This window comes from Ambystoma mexicanum, chromosome 6q (assembly GCF_040938575.1).
Source record: "Ambystoma mexicanum isolate Mex_15411 chromosome 6q, UKY_AmexF1_1, whole genome shotgun sequence".
Classification (NCBI taxonomy): domain Eukaryota; kingdom Metazoa; phylum Chordata; class Amphibia; order Caudata; family Ambystomatidae; genus Ambystoma; species Ambystoma mexicanum.
Genome location: NC_090937.1, coordinates 1,559,738,692 through 1,559,753,557, shown reverse-complemented (window position 1 = coordinate 1,559,753,557; position 14,866 = coordinate 1,559,738,692). Strand labels below are relative to the sequence as shown.

Here is a 14,866-nt window from a genome sequence, read left to right as displayed (position 1 = left end):
CCAGGAGAAGGGAGATGCAAGGACTGACGGCAGAGGCATGCCAGGAGAAGGGAGATGCAAGGACTGACGGCAGAGGCATGCCAGGCGAAGGGAGGCATTCTCCTGGTGATGCAAGGACTGACGACAGAGGCATGCCAGGAGAAGGCAGGTATTCTCCTGGTGGTCCAAGGACTGACGGCAGAGGCATGCCAGGCGAAGGGAGGCATTCTCCTGCTGATCCAAGGACTGACGACAGAGGCATGCCAGGAGAAGGCAGGTATTCCCCTGGTGATCCAAGCACTGACGGCAGAGGCATGCAAGGAGAAGGGAGGTATTCTCCTGGTGGTCCAAGGACTGACGGCAGAGGCATGCCAGGCGAAGGGAGGCATTCTACTGCTGATCCAAGGACTGACGACAGAGGCATGAACAATTGCGCGCCAGGAGAAAGGAGACATTTTCCTGGTGGAAGAACTTTACTCTGTTTAGAACTTCCTGAGTTTAAGTGTTAGGGCTAGGAGAGAGGTTTTGACAAGGACAGAGAACTTTATCATGTGTCTGACTATCTGACACCTCCTTAATTACCTCGGTTGAGGCAAGGAAACCCCCTCATAGAAATGGGGATAGGTTTCTTATGATCTAAAAATAAAATCTTTAGCAAGCAACATGACCCCACCTCGTCAAACTCCTCCTTCTATACCCTTACATCAGCCAAGCCACCTTTGTTGTAAATTCCTTTTAGAGGATTATATTCCTGTAGGGCATGCAGTTGAGGTCTTCTAAGCTGAGGGAGGGGCGCGACATGCTAATAAATGCATGGTCGCCGGTAAAATATGCGAACCCTTAGAATTCTCATTGATCTCCTTTATAGAACAGTCTGCAGGCTACAGGAACTGGTATGTCTACATGTTATTCAGTGAGTCATCTTGACAGCACAGCTGCTGTCTATATCTCAGGTGGCATTTCTTACTTACCAAGTACCTTTGTAACCTTGCCCTTCCACATGCCCCTAGCTGCCTAGATTCCACCCTCTCTTCTGATTAACTATTCCTTACCTCCCGCGCCCCCTCCTCCGCCTCCTAACCCACACATTGCCAGTTGGCTTACCTTGAACAGGAGATTTTATCTTGGAAGATCATAGAAAAAAAGTACTTGGTGGAAATGTTCTTTGATTACATGTTAGCCAACACTGGGCTTCATTATGAGTTTGGCAGTCCAGAAATAAGGATGCCGGTAGCAATCCTTGTCTACTGCCAAACTTAGAGTCTGTCTGTAGGGGCACAGAACTCCCAGCAGGGCTGACCTGCCGGGAGTTCAGGCCCCTACTGGCAGTGTTTTCACTGAAGTCCAGGCACCATTACAAATGGTGCCTGTGCTTCCGTGACCCCATTCACATGGAGTCCCATGGGTCTCCATGGGAATGGGGATTTACTGTTTCTGCCGTCGGCCATAATATCACTGTGGCACCGGGAAGTCAGGTGGCGAAGACGGTGTTACCAGGTTGCCGGTAACCCACCGCCTACTGCCAGTGTTTATCGGCAAACCCGTAATGAGGGCCACTGTTTATTAAAATATATATTTTTAATATCTATGTTTGTCTGCCTCCGTTTCCTCTACTTCCAAAACATAATGGCGTCTTTGCAAATTCGATGCAGTAGATGATCTTGCTGAGGTTATGATGCTCTGAGGTTCTTAAGCATGCCTCCTGGAATCTTGTCTGGTTTGTTGCAAATTATTAATGTGTCATGCACATGGTCGTGGTAGGAGAGCCCATGTTCGTTTTGATGAGCCCCATAAATGGAACTTTGTAAACATTGAGAAGGAGAGGTGATAGACTTGATCCTTGCTGGCCCCCATACTAACAAAGACCACAGAGTGACCTATAAGAAGACCTTCGGATTAAAGAAGCTAATTGCTCTTCCACAGCAGCCAAAATATTTGGTAAGGACTTAGAAAAAGTGGAATCAAGCCGCCACCTTTTACTAACTTGTACTGAAACACAAGAGGCTAGATCTAGATACCTGGGGAAAATGTTGACAACATTCCCATCGTACGACAAAGATGCTTGGTGGACCGTATTGACGAGTGGCGAAAAAACGGATTGGGTTATTGGAATAGCCTTGTTTATGAAACATATTGATTGAGAACAGTTCAATGAATGAACGGACCTAACCAGGAATTATGGAAAGGTTTTTCTGATTTTTCTCTTTTGTAAAAATTGTTGTACAATTAAATCAAATAAAATAAAAAATAAAACATATTTGGTAATTCCCCTATAGAAGCCTACGGCAGTGGCTTATCGTTTGGATTTTTGCACAAACACAGTGATTTGAAGTTTTTATCTGGCACCATGGACCCACACCGGGAGCTGACAAAATAACTTTGCATGTGAGCCTCTGTGTGGGCTCTGAAGGTCAGTGGTTCTAAATTTGCAGGCTCTACACGAATATGTGTAGACGGATTGTGACTAACTATCAGGCCAGTGATGCAATATCACTGCTTCTTCATGAGGCTCAGTGATGCCGATGACATAACGCAGTATGGTTATGATGTGACTCCAATCCTAAAGTTCAATGGCTAGTCTGCATATTACTTTCTCAACATTCTTTGGGAATTTGGGGTTCCAGGTTCAGGATGCATTTGTTCTCTCTTGAGTTAACTTATTCTTTGCATTCTAACGTATAATGACTCTCACAAGGTTTTCTAGGAACTTTAACTGTAAGTTCCAGCAGACAGTGGTTTTCATTTGATTCCCTATCTCAATGCCCTCCTGGAATTTTGACTCCATGTTCCAGAATGCAATGGTTCTGTTTTGATTCTCTATCGCACTGTCCATTTGAATCTCACACCCCCAAGATCCAGCAGGAAGAGGACTTTCTCAGTGAAGTTCCTACATTCAATTACTTTGTCTACGATCTTGGCTCTAAGTTTACATGATATTTACTGTATTTTAGGTCCAGATGCATATCTAGGATATGGGTAAAAAGATCCACAGGTAAATAGTGAAAAAAATGTGCACAAATATAAAGCACTAAATTAGATCATTATCCTTATCATGAAAGTCTGATTCATACAGGATGGCACCGAATGGACAGTACTGAATGTCCGGGTCAAATAATCTAATTTTGTTAGACCAGTTGGGGCGCATCGACATCAACATTTTGAAATGGCATTTTGTAAGTCATATGACACAGCACAATGTATTACTGCACATCGTTTTGTAAAGGAGTTAATACTGTGTATTGCCCACTTTTGAGAAATCACCTTGAAATCCGAACTGCACTGAGAAAGCACCTCTGATGATCTGTCCACTCTCCCACTAGGCCCAGTAAAGGTTTTCCCGAAATGATTGCCTGCTGTATCAAGTAGAGCTGTTAACCTGTTTGTCCTTTTTGTAGACTCAGGGATAATTCAAATTAGGACAATTCCCTGTAAATGGGAATCGTCCATCACTCTACCAGGTTGGTTCGGATGTATGTAATGGCATCTCGGTTAAGGTGCAGTTTCCACCTCCCTGGTGTCTGCTCTAGGATACGGTTTCACTGTTACACCACCATATAGCTCAGTGTTAATTAGAAGTGCTGGACTGCTCTTGTGGGTGGGAAGAGACTGATATGCACATGGAAAATTCTGCCCTGTGAAGGGTGCAGTGTGCTAAAACATGGTTGTAGACCCTCCTGAGAAGGAGAAATTACATGGAACAGGGTGTTTGACCAATGTTCATTCTCAGTAGAGGGGCTCCCACACCCTTGTTGAATTTGTAAAACTTGGGGTTTAACCCTAAGTAACCCAGGGTAACACAGACATGGACCCCTTTATCTCTATGCCTCAGAGAGGCTCAGCTTCACCTCACTGAGAAGGTCTAACAAGGCTGAAACACGATCCAGGGTTTCTGATGGTACTCTTGTTCAGAGGGGAATTCTCAAGCATTTCAGTGCTAGACTGCCCTTGTGGGTGTGACCAGACTGATATGCAAATAGCTATTTCTGCTCTGTGAAGGGTACAGTGAGCTAAAACGTGGTTGTAGACACTCCTGATTAGGAGAAATTACATAGAACACAGTATTTGACCCATGATCGTTCTCAGTAGAGGGGCTCCTACACCCTTGTTTAATTTGTAAAACTTGGGGTTTCACCCTAAGTAACTCAGGGTAAGCCATACGTGGACCCCTTACTTGCTGTGCCTTAGGGAGTCTCAGCTTCACCTCACTGAGGAGGCCTTACAAGGCTGAAACACGATCCAGGTTTTCTGATGTTACTCTTGTTCAGAGGGGAATTACTAAGCATTTCAGTGCTAGACTGCCCTTGTTGGTGTGACCAGACTGATATGCAAATAGCTATTTCTGCTCTGTGAAGGGTGCAGTGAGCTAAAACGTGGTTGTAGACACTCCTGAGTAGGAGAAATTCCATAGAACACAGTATTTGAGCCATGATCGTTCTCAGTAGAGGGGCTCCCACACCCTTGTTTAATTTGTAAAACTTGGGGTTTCACCCTAAGTAACCCAGGGTAAGCCATACGTGGACCCCTTACTTGCTGTGCCTTAGGGAGTCTCAGCTTCACCTCACTGAGGAGGCCTTACAAGGCTGAAACACGATCCAGGTTTTCTGATGTTACTCTTGTTCAGAGGGGAATTACCTAGCATTTCAGTGCTAGACTGCCCTTGTGGGTGTGACCGACTGATATGCAAATAGCTAAATCTATGCAAAGGGTGCAGTGAGATAAAATGTGGTTGTAGACCCTCCTGAATAGGAGAAATTCTATAGAAAAGGGTATTTTAGCTATGTTTTTTCTCAGTAAAGTGGCTTGCACACCTTTGTTTAATACATACTTAAAAAATAGAACCTTGAAACCGAGCTAACACATGAAGGAGCTTTAAGGAAAATTAGATAACAATGTGGCTCTTTGTGCCTGGGTTAAAAACTACAAACATGTAAGGAAATTAAACAGATTGCATGTTCACAAATATCAAGTGTTCCAAAATGATACACTAAAATTCCCCAGAGAGATGGGTCTCTAGGGCCTTCGTAAACATGTAAATTGAATGTATTGTCTACAGGAGAAATTATTGAAATAAGGAATAAAATAACAGGAAAATCTAGAATCTGTGGGTTTTGTATAAACCAGAAAATTGAAACATTTTATTATTGAATGCTCTGCACTGACTAATTCCTGATGTAAATATTTTAAAAACATTGTATCAGATGAGGATTGTTTATTTTGGTCTCAGGTAAATAATTTCTCTAATTATTTCTACTGTACTGTTTTGTAATGAAATTGGGATTTTATCATTGTTAGGATTATCCTTGTTTACAGTATAATGTGTTCTGCAAACCAAGAATACTGATTAATAGATCAAACAAATTCCTTGCCTCGACCCGCCCCTCTCTTTTGTTGTGAACAAGGGCCTCTTAGAACCTTCAGGGCATTTAAGAAACTGGTTGCAGTGTTAGTACAAATGATAAAGGGCAAGACATGTTTGGCATCTCAAGCAAACTAAACAGCACTTCTTATGGTCTTCAGGAACTCAGGGCCATGGATTTCATGGACTAAATGTGATTATTGATTTTATTTTTAAAGGAGCTGAAAGATCAATGCCCTTCCCTGCCTGAAAGCGATGCAGTACGATGGGTGATCACGGTGCCTGCCATCTGGAAACAGCCGGCCAAGCAATTTATGAGAGAAGCTGCCTATCTGGTAGGAACCCTGTTTTCTGGCATATGATGGGCACGACATAATATAGCCTTATAGATGGAGCGAGCCATTTATTATGAGGAGTAATTATCTCAGACCATAAATTGACAAAGGGTCATTATACCATACGATAATGACCCCATCCAAGGCTATTAGCTTATAGTGCTAGTAGCAATAGAGTTTTGAAGTTGTGGTGGTGATGTAATACGGATCTACGAGATTACTGCACAGCGGGAAATTGAGAATCCGAAAATATTGAATCGCAAAATCGCCCTGCACTGTGATCGCAAAGATCACGGTCGCCGACATCCCGCATACCCTATCCCTCCCCCTTACTTACCTTTACGGTGATACACACAGACGTGTGCCGCCGACTCTCCTCTAACCCTGCAGCATCAGTTCCCTCCCACTAACGTGGGTCGGAACTGGCACCGCAGGGTCCTTTTTTCTGGGTTTTTCTTTCTTTTTTATTTTCTTTATTGCCCATGCCTCCAATGGCATGGAAGCGGGGGACAACCCTGCAACCCCCGAAGCCCATAATAGCAAACATGAGGAGCAGAGGACACCCCCACAAGCCCTGCTCACCATGTTCAGTATTATGGGATTCAATTTTTTTGTGCAAGCCGAATGCACAGTAAATGCACTTTCAGTGTTTTCTTTCGCTATTTACAGGCATTACCATGTAAAACATTTCAGTTTAATCATGAGTAACGTACACAAAACGTGTTAGTAAACTAAATGTGGTTTCATATTTTAGAATTTAAATAACGAAGTTGTCTTTATAAGGACAGCATTTTAATTGTAAACTTGGTTGACATGTTTGACTCTGAGCTTGCTTTAGGTGCAATGTTAAAGAGACCATGTTTTCTTTGCAAAAGTGAAAGCATTGATTCAGGTATAAATGTACACTTTGTGAGTTGGAGTGTCTTGTTGAAAGAAATCGTGCTAGGAAATTGCACTGCTGTTTCTCTCTGCTTCTTGAATGCAGATACGTGATTTCTGTTCTTTCCCTGCCTGCTCCTGAGTCAGAATGTCTGGAATGCAGTCAATACCAGTAGTTATTGACTGCCTCCCGAACATTCTGATTTGCTTACGGGAGGGCAATAAGGAATTTCATGTGCTAATACAGGAAGGGCATGTTTCCCTTAAGGTGAGGCGAGAATATTACACTCGATGGGCAGTTATTTCTCCTTGTCCTTCCATGTTTGCCAAGTAGTAAAAGTCAGCCTTGTGAAGAAGATGTTTACATCCTTAGGTTTTCCTGATAGTGCAATGCATGTAATAGCTCTACCATGTACAGAACGGACTATAATGTTAGATTATATGGTTGTGGCGCAAAACATCGACAGCATAGAGTGCCAATGCTTGCACTTTTGCAAGGGTCATTGTATATCAGCATTATTCTCCATTACTATACACAGAGAAATGTGCAACATCTCTGGCCCCCATTGTTGCCATGGCAATGCTTTACAACTGCAGAATCTATGGCCAGCATGTGTTTGGAGTGAATAGTATGAATGATATGAAACATCTCTAGTGAGTGCAAGCATCAGATAGCCGGTCAGATAGCACAACGAGTTCAGCGCCTGTTTGTGGCATCTGTGTGCAGCCTGCTGATGCAGGTTCGAATCCCGACAGAGCCGACTCAACCTTTCATCCTTCCGAGGTCGATAAACTGAATACCACGCAATAAAACACGGTGGGTTAATAATCTCAGGTGTTAACGCGGCGCTTAGATGAATGTGGGCTTGTAGGGCTATATAATACTAGATATATTATTATTAATCAATACTTTAGTGATTACAATGTCTGTAGAGATTGAGCCCCCTTGCAGTCGAGTAGCTGAGGTGTTGGGGGTCAGGTTAGTGAATCCATGTTCTCTCTCTACCTGACTCCAACCCCATGTGTGAAAATAGACTTCCCTCCTTGCAGTTAAATTGCTTTGTTAATGGTCGGCAGTGTTCTCCCCAGTAGGGCAACAACTCACATCAGCCCGAGCCAGCATAGTCAATGTTGAGGTTCATGGGAGTTGTGGTCCGATACATCTGGAGAGCCACAGGTTGCACATCTCTGAAATACTGTGTAGATTGCACAGTTGGGTGTAGCATCGCATTTGACACAGTTCCACAGAGTAAACTGGCAGGCGAATTTTGATTCGTGCAGATGCACGGACATAGTCACCCCACATAGAATTTAAAAGATGCAAGGGATAGCACCATTCCAATGCCAGTGAAATGGCTTCATTGCCATGAATTGTGCCTTTAATTCCATGGCCAGCAGAAATCAGGGAATCTGCTGCATACTCTACAAATGAGTGGGGCAACAGTGATTGCTATGTATAGTACAGCAGGCATGATTTTAGAGCTCTATAACACCCCGAGAAGTATGTTATGTTAGGTTACAATGCTTATGTACTGCGCCAAATCCAGGGGCGACTCATCACCATCGCCGATCATGGAGGAGCCACATTAAACTGCCAACTGTAATTTCCCATTGACAGTTCTGTTCCACAGTGCACGTGTCCAGTGGCCCATGCAGGGACAGGGGCGTTTTGCTTCCATAGCCTTGCATGGCCCATTGGACATGCAGGTTGGGGAACTGAACCTCTGAATGTGCATAGGGTGGGCTCCTCCCCGCACATTCAGACTTTCTGGGGCGTTGACCTTTGAGCGCTCCGGCGTCTGCGTGCACGACAGGAACTAACAAAGTGCTCTGTGCTTCCTGGTTCCTGTTCTTGTGCGTCAGAGCTAGAGAGCTCCCATCAAGTGAGGTAGTGTCTCAGCAAGAAGCAGCATCTGGACCGGGGCTGAAGGTAAGTGAAGAAATTGAAATATATTTTATATATTTTATATGTATGATTATGCATATTGTTATGTGGGTGGTTGGATATATCTGTTATTATAGTATTATTACTGGTATTATGTGCAAAGCAAACATGAATATGTTCTTATATAGGAATATTGGAATATATAGGTGCAACCAGCATGGAAATATACGGGTGCAGCCAGTGAGAACAAGTTTTTTATACTGGCATATATTGTGGGTAAGGGCATCATGAAAATGCATTGGGAAATGCACCTGTGCACAGTTGGTGACTTGCATCTATTGGATTGTTTCATGAGTTATCACACAAAACCAATTGTAAACTGCATGCTTTTAACCCAATTTTTCATAGAAAGTGTTCTATATAACGCACAATTCTAATCCATTATTCAGAGACCCCCACCAAGTCACTCTTGGTTGGTTTGGACCCCTTTTCGTATGCTCGGTCACTCCCACATATTTGTGGCACATATTTGAACCCCTCCAATAAAACAAATGCACTGCCCGCCACAGGCCAAATGACTACAGTAGTCATTTCAAAGCACGGATGCTTGTGCGTGGCATATAGTGCTCCTGCGTGGGGAAACCATCCCTTAGTCTACTGGGAGGGAGAGCAAGAGGTAGAGTGAAGTATGGAGGAGGGAAAGCGGGAATAGGGTGCAGCTGCAAGTGGGGAGTCTGTCAGGTTAACAAATACGCATTGAGGTTACAAAGCAGTTTTGGAAGAATTCTAGGTTAGAACCGAAGTAGTGTTGGGTGCGTGAGGGGCTTGGGACCACTCTTGGGAAATGCTGGCAGATGTGTGGGGTTAAAGTACCTGCAGAGACAATATTAACACAGGTAGGATCGCAAGCAGTAAATCTGCGACTGCCAAAGGGTCTACAGGAGACCGCCTAGCCTAAGTCTAGGACATGTGGGAGGGGAAATGTAGCTGGTAAAAAAAAAGGTAGAGGAGCGGGATAGACAGAATTAATGAAGTAACCTGTGATTATCTCTGCTCTCGGTTGACTTATGCGATAGGAGAGGGCCGAACATCAGTGGGATTCGGAAGAGGGTTGGCGGGCTCTGGCTCGTATACTGCGTATGATGCGGAGTTACGGATATACACGGATACATAACAGTGAAACGTAATGGGACCAACTCTTGGGGTACCCTGTGATAATCATGTCCCTTTTTAAAATTATTATCTGTGTTTTCAGTGTCTAGAGGCATAGGATGTTCTAGCAGAGCTTGGTGCCAAAGGGAAGCGTTGATTTGCAAAGTGTCCTATGGCGACAGGAATTCCATATTCACTGTGTGCCCGGAGGGAAAGGCAGAGGAACCTGGGCAGAACCTAAGATACCACATTGATGACTACCAAACAGACCAGATATGGAGCCATATGAACTCTGGAGAAAGTATTGTTTTACATTTTGTTTTATTCCATATGTGGGAAAGAATTGCATATAAGATATTGAATTTATGAAACATTGGATTTGAGAAGATGGTCGGAATCTTTTTTTTTTGCTGATAAAATGAAATTCATCGAATGTGGTTTTTATCTGTTGAGCGAGAAAATAGTGTACATAATTGTGATTATATGAGTCCTAAATCTCACCTGGACAAAATAGCCAAACATAGATGAAACAAAGGGTACGGAACGGAACAGGACTAGTAGTAACCTGAAAAATGTTTGGCTTGGTGATAAGGACAAACCATTGGAATTTAAAGTAAAAATTGTATTAATTTATGATAAATGCTTTAAATGAAAAAAATTAAATAAAAATATGTGTTTTTATTTGACGGTAGGATTTTATATATTAAGGTAGAACTGCGGTTTTAGGTTTTTGATTGAGTTATTATAGCAATTTCATATCGTGATTCTTAGAAAAAATGAATGTTTATTTTAAAAATTGATGATTTCTATTGTATAAAACTGATTACGTTTGTGTAAATTGTTAAAAGGTTTAATCAAACAATAAAACAAACAAACAAAACAAAATAATAACTTTCACTGCACCCATGCTGTGACTTCTGGGTGCACGGTGGACTAGAATGGCTGAAGAGAAAGCGATGATATTGATTGGAATGGATCGCGATCTGTCCAGCAAATAAGCCAGTATCAGAATCATTTCGCAAGAGCAGGCTGAGGAGGGAGTGTCCAAAGATGAAGAATATTTTAAAAAGATAGAGGAATGTAGAAACCTACGATACCTGTCAAAATGGAATAGCAACACTTCTAATGTGAGGGTCGCATTGAAAGGGGCCCCTAGGGGTCCCTAACATCTATTGAAACAAGGCGAGTCACCACACACAATAGATACGCCAGACACGAGGTTGTATTCCCAAAGCTAGGGTTTATTGCAAAGCAAAAAGTCTCAGTTGGCCAACTCGGTCTCACGCCCCATGACGTGTATCTCTAGACCTCGAGGGACGCAAGAGAGTGAATTACGTACAGCAAAGGGGGGGCCGTAAGAAAAGCATAATTCAAGCCTTCAGCTATATTATTCTAACATATTCTACCATATAACGAGACTGGCTGGCAGCTGCGAAATTATTAAATTCACTGCAGCTCTGCTTCAAGGCTACATTCGGGAGGGAGCCGGGCATTCTTCCTGGCGCTGCCTACGTTTTTGTTTCAACTAACTCTTGTTATCCTCTCGGCCCTGCAGCCTTGTCCTTTTTACGTACAGACAACAATGTTTTACAGTCGAGCAGTGTAAGCGGAAAATATACTGCGAAGCAATAGGAACAGAAATCAATGAGCAATGGTTAGAAAACAAAATGGCGATTCTTGTTACATCAAAATGGCCGTTCATTGGCAAACTCGAAAACCTATATTCTGTCATATCGTGCATGAGACGGTTGGCCCACGGCCACCAAAATATGTTTGCGGTCACAAATTAGAGGTATCCATTTTTCAAGACTGAAAAACCCTCCTTTGGCCGTATGCCAAACGTCTCATCTATTTATTGAAACCTCCTCTAGTGATGATGAGTCTGAAGTACTTATGTCTGAATTTTGCATGCTATCGTAAACATCATCGTCTTCATCAATCTCTATTGCCATCAACTCTTTTACTGCTCTCATCTCATTTGGGTCTTGGTCAGTTCGACCATGAGGTTGTTTTTTCTTTGTCATCATATGCATACATCCTTCCGTACATCCCTCAGTTACCTCAGCGCAAACTATGGGTAGACAATGTATACAACAACAGCACGTTAGGAATATTCCAAACACCACTACTAATATTGAGATCAGAGATCAGCTTCCATCCGCAAGAACGTAGTATTCCCCAAAACCAAGATCCTATTCCCCAGCTTCCTTCTCCAGTAGGGAGTTCAGAGCTTAGGACGTGCATGTTCTTTATTGCTTCAAAGATCGTGGGGGAATAGTCATCGACATAAACGCAACACGCTGATCCCACAATTTTGCAAATTCCCCCAGGATCACATCGAGAGCCATTCTATTTTGCAGCGTTATTAACCTGATTCCTCTTTCTTCCAACGTCATGTTAAATAGTATATCTGTTGTTGTGTTTATTGTATTTTTTAGGATTCTGGACAGTTGCCTTATATTATAGGAGTTCACTATCTGCCCGAAGAATGGAATGAATGATTTTGTTACATCAGTTGCTATTAAAACACCCTCGTCAGTCCTTTTGACTCTAGTTCTGGATAGTCTGGCCATGTCTGCTGTTTCTAAGAGGAATACTCCTGGGAACAGTAGACCTAGGTAACATGTATCTCCCCAGTTTCTGGGCAACCAAGGATATGCTTTCTCCCCACATATAAAATAAACTGGATCTCCTACATATACTGGTTCTATTTCCCATTTTAATACCACTGTATTCATGCAACCAGTATATGTTCTGACTGAAAAGGAGCCTTTCTTTTTCAGACAAAAATGGACAGTTCTTGGGCTATAATTCACCGTGTAAGATGGGGGGATTGCATCTTTGTCCCCTTCTGTTCTTACACGAAACGTCATTACAGATGATTTTTCTGGTGGGGACAATCTATCTTGTATATTTTGTCATGTTATCTTTCGCATACTTTTCCTCGTGGGCTCTGGGGACATTACTTGTGCTTTATGGAAAATGGAACAACCCACAGGCTTCATTATTATCTCCTCAAACTCATTCATGTTGGTAAATGGGCACATACCCAGCTATTTGTTTTCTTCAGAATTGCATGTGTCATGTTCATGATCAATAGCAATGTATTATTCCAAAACCTTCCCTGTATCTTTCTTCCATTGGGGGCAGGGTATAAGTAATCACCTGAACCGGGCTTTCAGTAGTGGATATATTAATTATTGGTAAAAACATTTCTAATGGGTGTATTGCTTCCACATACCATAATATTAGGGCTGTCGATATTGGTACTACCACGCTCATAAAGCACATTATTATTGTCAGTACCAGCATACAATTCGTTTTACCATGCGTTTTTTTTAAGCTTACAGTCTTTATAATTGACTCATTCTCAGCAGTGGTGGTGCAGGAGGAGGCTGGAACTAGTCCCGGCATGTTTCTCGTCGTCCTTCTTCTTTCTTATCACAGTTCGTTGTGGATATCTCTCTTCGTCGCGCTTGCTCTGATGTCAGTAAGTTCAACGGAATTGTCACAGTTCAGTTCTGCCTGTCCTTTTTAGCCTGGATTTGTTTATTCGTTCTTAGGCAAGATCACTTGTCCTTTCTTATACTGCTCAGAGGACCTTTGATCAGTTATCTTATTGCCTTAGTACCATGTGCGCCCAGCTTGTCCGCTCTGGTTCCTGACACATGTACTTTTAATCAGTTATCTCATTGCCTTGGTACTATGTGCACCCAGCTTGTCCGCGCTGGTTCCTGACACATGTACTTTTATGATCGCACCGAGGAGCCGCGAGTCTTGAATTGTCCGACTTGCACAATTCTCACGCTTCTCTCCTCTACACCTCTAGTTCCTTCTCCGTCCATGAGCTGAACCAGAGGTTGACATAAACATCAAAAAAGAACTGCGGATCACTTTGTCTTTCGAGGCCGCAAGTTGTATCGCCTCACTCCTGGTATCGTGTGATCCGTGAATAGTGCCGGTGCACTTCCAGATTCAGGCTCAAAGTCAGCCTGTGGTGCTACTGCAGATGCTGGTGTGCGCCGCGCCAATGATGCAGATTCGTTCTTTGGCATGCTAGCAAGTGCTGGTGGGCGCCAAAGGGGTACACGATTTGTTTCTGCTGGTATTTGCAAGGCAGATTTCGTGTCGGTCAGCAGTGATGTCGATTCTGCTAGGCAACGTTGGGGCACTCTTTGCCCTTGCCCCTCTTTGGCAATTGTCTCAGGCTTTGTTTCAAGTTTCACTTCTCATTTTGGCAGATTAGGTGGCTGCTTACTGGCAACAGTTTCTTTCGTTTCTGGGACCGCTATCTCTTTCCGGTCATCAGTGTCAGGCAAGTCTTTCAGTGCAGTTGGAATCTTCTTGGCATGGGTGGCATGGATCCACAACTTCCTTCCATCTACCCTTATTGCCGTCTGCATTGCCAAGAGTACTTGATAAGGCCCGTGCCACCTGGGTGCTAATGATGACTTTCTTTCCAAAAATTTTAGCAGCACCCAGTCGCCTGGCTCCAGCATGTGCCCCGAACCGGTGTATCTCACTGGTAATGCCTCCTGCACCTGCTGATGAATCAAACGCAATTTCTGCATTAAAAGGCCACAATAAGTACTAAGCACAGGATGTTCTACCTCACTAAGTCGTTTTGGCTGTGGTGCGCACCATACATTTGCCGGCCTCCCCATCACGATCTTGTACGGGGAGAGCCCAGTTTTAGCCTGTACAGTCGTACGCATGCATAATAGTGCTATTGGTAATGCATCCACCCAACTCAACTTGCTTCCCGCACAAATCTTGCTAATCTTTGATTTAAGAATCCCGTTGTGCCTCTCCACAAGACTGGCAGAACTCGGATGCCTTGAACTATGGAATCTCTTATCAATCTGAAGACCAGCACATATCTGTAATACCACTGCGCCCACAAAATGTGGTCCATTATCGGACCATAGGACACGGGGCAAGCCAAATCTGGAAAAGTACTCCTTAAGCATTACTTTTGCCGTGCTCATTGCTGTGCAGTCCTTCAAGGGATATGCCTCCACCCACTTACTGAATGCACAGATCACCACCAAGATGTATTTTAAGTTTTGGCACCTCTCCATCTCTATGAAATCAAAATGGATCACCTCAGATGGCATAGAGGGCGGGCAATAACTGCCTGTTGGAGTCACTGTTCCCTTCCCTAAATTGTGTTGCAAACACGTGATACAGTTCTGCACCAACCTCTCTGCATTCTTTTTTATGTTTGCATTCTGCCATACTGTAGAAAGGTGCTGTATTATCTTCTTCGCACAGATGTGC

At 43.3% G+C, this 14,866-nt stretch overlaps 1 protein-coding gene across 3 annotated transcripts in view; it reads left to right on the top strand.

The window, feature by feature from the left end:
• HSPA12B (heat shock protein family A (Hsp70) member 12B) overlaps positions 1-14,866 on the top strand; it is a 393,296-nt gene that overhangs the window by 209,451 nt on the left and 168,979 nt on the right. For all 3 annotated transcript variants that reach the window (XM_069632262.1, XM_069632263.1, XM_069632264.1), the window contains one exon: positions 5,554-5,670. In XM_069632262.1, coding sequence (XP_069488363.1) covers positions 5,554-5,670 — 117 coding nt within the window. The remainder of the gene's footprint in view (positions 1-5,553; positions 5,671-14,866) is intronic.